This window comes from Aythya marila, assembly GCF_965140915.1.
Source record: "Aythya marila genome assembly, chromosome: 18".
NCBI classification, from domain to species: Eukaryota; Metazoa; Chordata; class Aves; order Anseriformes; family Anatidae; genus Aythya; species Aythya marila.
Window position 1 is genome coordinate 8,868,719 of NC_139059.1, and position 7,973 is coordinate 8,876,691.

Genomic DNA, 7,973 nt, shown 5'->3' on the forward strand with positions numbered 1-7,973 from the left:
CTTAGATTTTACCATTGAGCTTGGCTTAGAAAAAAAAAATAAATAAATCACACCCAGCTCCTTTCTCTCCCCCTCAGCAGCATGCCCACAGCTGCAGGCTCCATCCCTCCTCCCCGGAGCCCCCGGCTTACCCAGGAGGACTTCATTGCCGAGGATGGAGCTCGCCGGGTCGTAGAACTGAAAGACATCGAGAAGAGCCATGAGGCTGCTAAAAAGGAGCCACGAAGGTGCCCGTCCCGTGGGGTCCCCACGTGCTGCACACCTCCAGGAGCCGGGGGCTGTGCGCCAGCTGCCGCAGGGCCGCCGCCAGCGCCTTCCCCTGCAGTGCCGAGCGTAGGAAGCAGCGGCCACGGCCCTGTGCTGTCAGCACCTTGGGGCAGGTGGCGGCTCTTCGGATGCTGATAGAGAGAGGATTTGGCCTGCTGGGAGAGAAGGGAAAATGGTTTGGGGCTCAGCCCTCGGGGAGCACCCTCGCTGTGGCTGGGGGTTTTGGGGTGAGCACGGCTGCGCTTTGTCCCCATCGCCGCTCACCTGCCGCCGTCCCCCTGGGGAAGCTGCTCCAGGCAGTGCCAATAATCCCGTCTCCGCAAGCCCCACACCGGCTCTGTGGGACAAGAAGAGCCACAAGAAGAGCGCGAGGGCCTCAGCTGCACGTGGGGGACACAGGGGGGACACCAGAGCCCCTGCTCCGTGCAGGTGCCCAGGCACACTCACGTCGGAGCCCCTTGCGCAGGACGCTCTCCAGCAGCTGGCAGATGGAGGCGAGGTGTGGGGAGGTGTCCGGGCAGGGCCCCCCGGCCTCCCGCAGCCGCAGCACCTCACCTGCAGGAGGGGAGGAGCAGCACCCTTGGGTGCTCAGGCTGGGGGGGGGGGCTGTTGGGGAGCAAACAGCCCTGGGTAGGCACCATGGGAGGTGCCCAGGGTGCGAGCAGGGTGAGACCCACCCTGACAGCGGGCAGAAACTCCAGAAAACTTCCTTATAACGAGGCATGGGCGCAGCCAACGCAAACAACGGGTCGTGCTGCAGCAGGGCCAAACACGACACCCCCTGCCTTGGGCTCCCCCTGCTCAGACCCCACACCGAGGAACCCCCGGGGTTGCTCTCACCTCTGAGGGCGCTCAGCAGCGGCTCCTTCCCAGCCATCGGACACAACCGGGAGGCACTGGGCACCTCCCGCACCCCGTTGGGCCCAGGGGGGCTTGCACCCAGCTCAGGCGCCACCCCACACGGGTCAGCCACGAGCACGGGGGGCACGCGAGCCCCTGTCACACCTATACACGGCCACTCGCACCGCCTTGCCCATAGGTGCTCGTGACACGTCAGCTTGTGTACACACGTCGGTATGTATTTGCACAAGTATGAGAGGCAGAGGCGGGCGTTACCGTGCGGAGGTACGGCAGAGACATCGTGTGTATAACCGCACACCTACATACAGCATGCTCGGGTGTTGTGTAGGCATCAAACGCACGTACCAGTGACTGAAGGGTGTATATTTGTGTCAGTCTGTCTATATATTAGCAAAATATAGGCATCGGGATAGGGATAGATATATAAGGATATAGGGATGTACACACAAATAAAAGGATATATATATATGGGGATATATACAAGGGTATAGGGATGCGTACACGGATATAGGGATGGGTATAGGGATGCATACAAGGCTGAAGAGGTAGATATAGGGATGCATACACGAATATAAGGACATATATAAGCATATAGGGATATATAAGGATATATACAAGGATAAAGAGACAGATATAGGGATGTAGACATGACTATAGGGATCATCGGGTCAGAGGTTGGACTCGATGATCTTGAGGTCTCTTCCAACCTAGAAAATTCTGTGATTCTGTGATATACAAGGCTATAGGGATGTGTACATGGATATGGGAATGCATGGGGATGTATAAACTGATAAACAGATGGATATAGGGACACATACACAGATATAGGGATAGATATAGGGATGTATAAGGATATATACAAGGATAAAGAGACGGATATAGGGCTGTATACACGAACACAGGGATATATATACGAGGATGCAGGGATGTAAACACGGATATAGGAATCTTTATTTTTAAAAACCGCACAGATTGGCTCCGCTGCCGGCCGCCACAGCCTATCCACACAGCGCCTGCCCAACCCCATAGCTCGGCCCCGGCCCCCCCCTCCCCACCCCATCCCCGCCCCGCGGCGTCGCGGGTTCGAGCCCGGCCCCCGTCGGGGCGGAGCGGGGCCGATCGGATCCGAGCCGTTCCGTGCTCTGCAGCCATGGCAGGGCCCGGGGCTGCCCCGCTGCTGGCTGCAGCCTGCAGGGCTTACGGGGAGGCTTTCGGGGGGGCTGCGGCTGCCGGGGCGGTTTGGGCCCCCGGGCGAGTGAATCTGCTGGGCGAGCACACCGACTACAACGGCGGCTTCGTGCTGCCCATGGTAAGGGCGCCCGGCTGCCCCGAGCCCCGCGGCATCCCCCGGGGTGGGATTTGGGGAGGATGGAGGTGGCCAGGGGCTGCCCGGCTTCCTTGGGGGGCTTGCAAGGAGCCCGAGCTCGGCCCTAAAGCAAACGCGGAGCGAGTTGCTGGGAGGCCAAGGAACAGGAAAAGAAGCTTCCCCAAAAGCCTTGCAGGAAGAGGTTTTGCTGCTGAGCTGAGCCCCAAGGTGCCCCCCAGGCTGGGGGCAACGTTTGGGTGCTGGGATTATTTTTGGGATCCCTCCAAGGCTGGGATGTTGGGTGCTGACACGTGGGAAGAGTTGAGGGTGATGCTTGTAGGGTGCCATTGGTGCGGGTGGGAGCAGCCCCCGGCTGTCCCCTGCCACCAAGGGGGACATCCCCTGGGGGCTGGCGCTCAGCCCGTGTCCCCCCGCCAGGCCCTGCAGCTGGGGACGGTGCTGGTGGGGTCCCCCACGCAGGACGGGACCATCTCCATCCTCACCACCTCGGAGGCAGCGGATGAGCCCCACAGGGTGCAGTTCCCAGCTCCCAGCAAAAGCAGCCCCCTGAGCCCCGGGCAGCCACACTGGGCCAACTACGTCAAGGGCGTGATCCAGCACTACCGGGGTAAGGCCAGAGCTCTCCTCCCTCTCCATGTTCTCATGGCCAGTGGGTGCCAAAAATCCCTTTGGAGCAGCTGCTGGTGGGACCAGGCTCCAGCAGAGGTGCTCACAGCTCCAAGGATCACAGCACTGGGGTGGAGAGAAGCCCAAACTCCCTCTGTGGGTCACTATGCATTAAAAAAAAAATAATATTAAGCAGGGGCTTCTCTCCGCTGGGAGCTGAATCCCCAGGAGCTGTGGGGCAGGGCAGCCCCCAGCCCTACAGGGGGCTCACAGCCCCTCTCCTCCCTTCTGTTCCCACAGGTGGTCCCGTGCCTGGTTTCAATGCTGTGATAGCCAGCGACGTCCCCCTCGGCGGCGGCCTCTCCAGCTCTGCCTCTCTGGAGGTGGCTACTTACACCTTCCTGCAGCAGCTCTGCCCCGGTACGGTCCTTGCTGGTCCTTGTCCCCAGTGCCTCGGTTCCCTTGTCAGAGCTATCCTCAGAGACACCCTGCAGCCATCAGAGAGATGCTGCTGTTCTGTTGAGCAGCCTCAGCTGCAGCCAGCTGAGATATAAGCAGCAAATTATCAGAACCAGCTGGATCTGAGGACCCCAGGCTGCCACAGGTGATTTGCAGTGATGCAGCCACAAACACTGGCAGCTGATGCTTTAACAAACCCCGTCCCACAGCTGCGTGCAGCACTCAGTGTCACCCAGGGCACCAGTTCTCCACATCCCACAAACACAAAATCCTCCAGAGGACAAAGTGGGGGCTGCACAGCCAGGATGGGGCAGCTCAGCACTGGACACTGTAGGGTGCAAATCACGATGGCTGCCCTTTGGCGAACCCCAGTGAAAGCAAACCATTACTTTTGCTCACCCTGCTCCAGGGCAGGGGGCGACCATCCCGGAGCTGCTAACCCCTGGCCCTCTCCTTTCTGGCACAGACGATGGCGATTTGGTGGCCAAGGCGCTGGCATGCCAGAAAGCAGAGCACACGTTTGCTGGCATGCCCTGCGGGATCATGGACCAGTTCATATCCGTGATGGGCAAGGAGGGCCACGCGCTGCTCATCGACTGCAGGTCAGCACCTCCTCGGGCACGTGCCTGCGAGCTGGGGCTGGGGACGAGCTGATCCTATGGCCATGAAACAGAGCTGCGGGGAGGCATTAAACCCCCAACCCAAAATCTCACCATGGGGCTGGGGCTAGTCCGAGGTGCCTCGATTGCTCCTCGTGCATCCTTTCCCTTGTGCCTGGGCTGGCTTTCCTGCAAAGTCATGAGGGCCTAATTTGGGACTAATAATTGGGAAGGAGAGAATTGCTCAAGAGAAATCCTAAACCATGCGGACTTTGCCCCGGCGAGGCACGGGCTGCGTGCCACGTGGCCTCACTGGAGAAATCAGTGGGGACGGGCGCGCCGCCCGTGCTGTTCTCTCGCTGCAGGTCCCTGGAGACCGTCCCCGTCCCGCTGACCGATGCCAGCTTGGCCGTCCTCATCACCAACTCCAACGTGCGGCACGCGCTGACGGGCAGCGAGTACCCCACGCGCCGGCGGCAGTGTCAGGAGGCGGCGGCGGCGCTTGGCAAGGCCAGCCTGCGGGACGCCACCATGGCCGAGCTGGAAGGTGGGCTTGGCTGCTCCAAGGGGTAGCGTGATGGGGCAGGGAAATGTGGTCGCGGGATGCGGCCGTGTTCCTCCTTCCCCAGCTGGAGGGGCTTTGCTTTAGGGGTGTGCGTGTCCCCGCAGCGGCCAGGGGCCGGCTGGGCGAGGAGGTGTACCGGCGTGCCAGGCACGTCATCGGCGAGATCGAGCGCACGGTCCGGGCAGCACAAGCGCTGCAGGACAGGGACTACGGCACATTCGGGAGGCTGATGGTGGAGAGCCACAACTCCCTGCGGTGAGGATGTGCTGGGGCTGGGGAGCTGGTGTTGGTCATGGGGGTCGCTCAGCTGGGGATGCAGCCAGGCACGGGTCCTGCCCAGCATCTCTCTCCTGGTTCAGCCTGTAACAGCTTGGGGAAAAGCCCCAGAGACCTCTGCACATCCCTGGCCAATTGGTCAAGTACCTTACAGGGTCCCTTTTCTCACAGCCAGAGCGCCTTGCTCCTATAAACAAGTGCCTTTATAGGAAAAGCACCGGGCTGGGGTCTGCAGGCATCCCGGGGTGCTGCTTTTTGCAGCAGTGGGCGCACTGAGACGTGTTTCAGCCCTTCTTGCTGCGGTGGGGTGCAGCATGGGGCTGACCCCGGGTCTCCTCTCTCCAGGGACGACTACGACGTGAGCTGCCCGGAGCTGGATGAGCTGGTAGCAGCAGCTCTGGAGGTCGATGGGGTTTATGGCAGCCGGATGACGGGAGGAGGCTTTGGCGGCTGCACAGTGACGCTGCTGGTGGCTGAGGCTGCAGAGAGGGCCCAGCAACACATCCAGGTACACAGCAGAAAAGTGCCTGGAGATTGACTTAAAGATCCCTAAAATGCACTGAGGCATGGGCCTGTGGTGATGTTGAAGCTGTGATCCTAAGGCAGTTAGGGTCAGGGTAGCCCTCATGCACAGGGATATCCCCGTGTCCACCGATGCTGCTAAGCTCTTCCAGGCAGTTTGCACTGTGCTGGCTGCAGAGCACTGCTGAAGGGCTTTACTGCATCAAGAAAAGGAGCAAAAAAGTGGCAGGTGAGCTTTGGGGCAGCTAAATCAATCTAGGGAAAAACAATCCATAGGCAGTGCTGAGCTCAGTGCTGGTAGCCGCAGCCCAGGGACAATCCTAGTGCTGTCACCAATGCTCTCCGAAACCAGCAGCGTGCAGTGAGCACTTACTGCTCCTCTTGTCCCTTAGGAGAAGTACAGCGGCACTGCAACCTTCTACATCTCCAAACCCTCGGATGGGGCAAAGGTGCTGCCCCTGTAGAAGCAGCAGGCACCTTGTCCGAGCCGGGATCCGTGCTGGGATCGTGTCCCTGCTGGGACAGGAACAGCAGCCGCTCTCCTCGCTCCACCAGGGAGCCAAGCTGTGTGCCTGCATCGTTTGCTTAATAAAAGTAAAACATTTGCACGTTCTGCACCTGCTTGGACCAAGCTGAGCCACGAAGGACTCTGGGGACCTCTCCCCAGCAGGGACTGGTGGATCCAGTTCACATTCACACTGGTGTAAGCGCCCCATGCCAGTAGTGACTGGGGGGCTGCGGGCAGAAGCCCCCGGGAGCGCATCCTGCATCTGCTGGTGCAGGTGGAGGGCCTAGGGGGAAACAATGCTTTTGAAAAGAAAAAGGAAGAGGCAGACCAGAGAAAATATTTATTGAGTGCAATAGGGAGTCATCTGATCGGAGATCTGCTGGCGGATTGACCTGGAACACCAACAGCCCGAGTGACCAGCCGAGAATTAAAAAGTGACACTGTTGGGGACATAGCCTCGTGCACGCAGGGAGCATGTGCTGCCAGGGAGAGCAGCAGCTGGGGAGCTGTACACTTCTCTTAACAGGATAGCCTTTGGTTAAAATGCTTGGAAAAGGGGCTCCTGTTTGAGGCTGAGTTCGGTCTTTTCAAAGCACAGGGTCGTGGAGCTCCTGGGCAGGAGGAGAGGCAGCAGCTGGAAATTGTTCCTGCTGGGCTGGGAGAGCAAAGCCCAGCTGCAGGGGTGAGAGGGGAGCTGGAAGTCATCCCTGCTCGCTTGGGAAAGCCCCAGGTTTGGTAGGTTTGGTGAAGGATGCCCTGCTCCAAGTTCAAAACTGCCCCAGTTCCAGCTGCACTCCTGGAGACCCCTCTGGACATCGCTCATCCCCGTGCAGCTGTGCTCAAACACGTAAAGCCCATCCCCTCCACATGAGCAGCCTGGCGAGGAGAGGGAGCTCTCTTGGCACTGTCAGAGCTGGAAAATCTTTCTCTGATTCCAAAAAATAAAATAAGCCAAGGTGCAGCCTCAGATCAAATCAAGCAGGCGATGCTGCCAGAGAGAAGAGCCAGCTGCTGCTTTGGGTGAAAGCACCAACCCAGGAAGGTGGCAGCTGCTGCTTTGGGCACGATCTTTTTTTCCAGCAGCTCCTCGCCTGTGCCCGTGCCGCTGAAACAAGCCAGGGAAACGTGACTTTCATCCAGACACGGAGCCCAATTGTTCTGTGCTGGCAGAGGGCGGCGAGATGCTGGGCATCCTGCCCAGAGCTGGGAAACGAGGCCCAGCAAGGTCCTGGCTCAGCCCCGCACCCAGCACTGTCCAAGGACGGCTAAAGCCAAGGAGAAAGGCTCAGGAGATAAGCTCAGCCTGAAGAAATGCTGCTCTTCCCAGTCCCGTTCCTCCCTTGTGTTTACCGAGTGCTCACAGCTCCCTTTTGGGGCATTGCTGTTGGGCAAAAGGGCTTTTAAAGGCAATCCAACATTTTCCATCCACAATCTCTGTCCACGTCAGCCTTGTGTGATGTCCCAAGCACTGTTCTCAGCTCCAGGCACCGTAACGGAACCGTTCCTCTCATCCTGCTTCCCAGCAGATCTCAGCCCTTCCACAGGCAAGTGCTGCAGCTCCAGCCCGCAGACGTTCACACACAGCTGCTGGCAGCCTGCTGCTGAGGGCTGCAGGGCTGGCAGGCAGCAGCTGCCCAAAACCAGGCTTTCCATGGGTTTTAGCAGCCTTTGGATCAAGACCTTAACTAATTTCTTCCAGTTATGTGATGCTTCTCAGCAGCCACGGTCCCAGTTTATCCTCAAACACTCAGCATAGATCTCATCCACCTCCATTGTTTTTTAATAAAATAATAAAATTTATAATATATTTATATATATACTACGAAAACTGTACAATATCGTATGCAAAAAAAAAAAATAATGCATCAGAGGCCAACACAAGTAGTGCTATACAGATGAAAAGCTATGCTTTGCTATCGTGGTACCAAAGGTTAGCAGCGAAGGACAGGTGCAGTAGGAAAGCAGAGGTTACCCTGACCCGCT

At 58.6% G+C, this 7,973-nt stretch overlaps 1 protein-coding gene and 1 long non-coding RNA gene across 2 annotated transcripts; one reads left to right on the top strand and one right to left on the bottom strand.

Annotated features, from left to right (window-relative positions):
* Window positions 1–534: 534 nt before the first annotated feature.
* On the bottom strand, window positions 535–1,440 carry LOC309885046. The gene is made up of 3 exons (XR_014318724.1): window positions 1,108–1,440; window positions 715–822; window positions 535–604 (listed from the first exon to the last, which is right to left on the bottom strand). It is a non-coding gene; the product is annotated as an uncharacterized lncRNA (long non-coding RNA).
* An 807-nt stretch (window positions 1,441–2,247) lies between these two features.
* Window positions 2,248–7,851, top strand: GALK1 (galactokinase 1). Its single transcript, XM_082774906.1, has 8 exons — window positions 2,248–2,437; window positions 2,873–3,062; window positions 3,362–3,481; window positions 3,987–4,122; window positions 4,485–4,666; window positions 4,789–4,939; window positions 5,306–5,468; window positions 5,875–7,851. The coding sequence occupies exons 1-8, from the start codon at window positions 2,279–2,281 to the stop codon at window positions 5,944–5,946; spliced, it is 1,173 nt and encodes a 390-aa protein (XP_082631032.1). The 5' UTR covers window positions 2,248–2,278; the 3' UTR covers window positions 5,947–7,851.
* Window positions 7,852–7,973: the final 122 nt, after the last annotated feature.

What these genes read in the sequence shown, in the direction of transcription:
- GALK1 (XM_082774906.1), top strand. Translation starts at nt 2,279, where the DNA reads ATGGCAGGGCCCGGGGCTGCCCCGCTGCTGGCTGCAGCCTGCAGGGCT. An exon ending in GAGAGCCACAACTCCCTGCG is followed by an intron (nt 4,940 to 5,305) that starts GTGAGGATGTGC and finishes TCCTCTCTCCAG; the next exon opens with GGACGACTACGACGTGAGCT. An exon ending in GGGCCCAGCAACACATCCAG is followed by an intron (nt 5,469 to 5,874) that starts GTACACAGCAGA and finishes CTTGTCCCTTAG; the next exon opens with GAGAAGTACAGCGGCACTGC.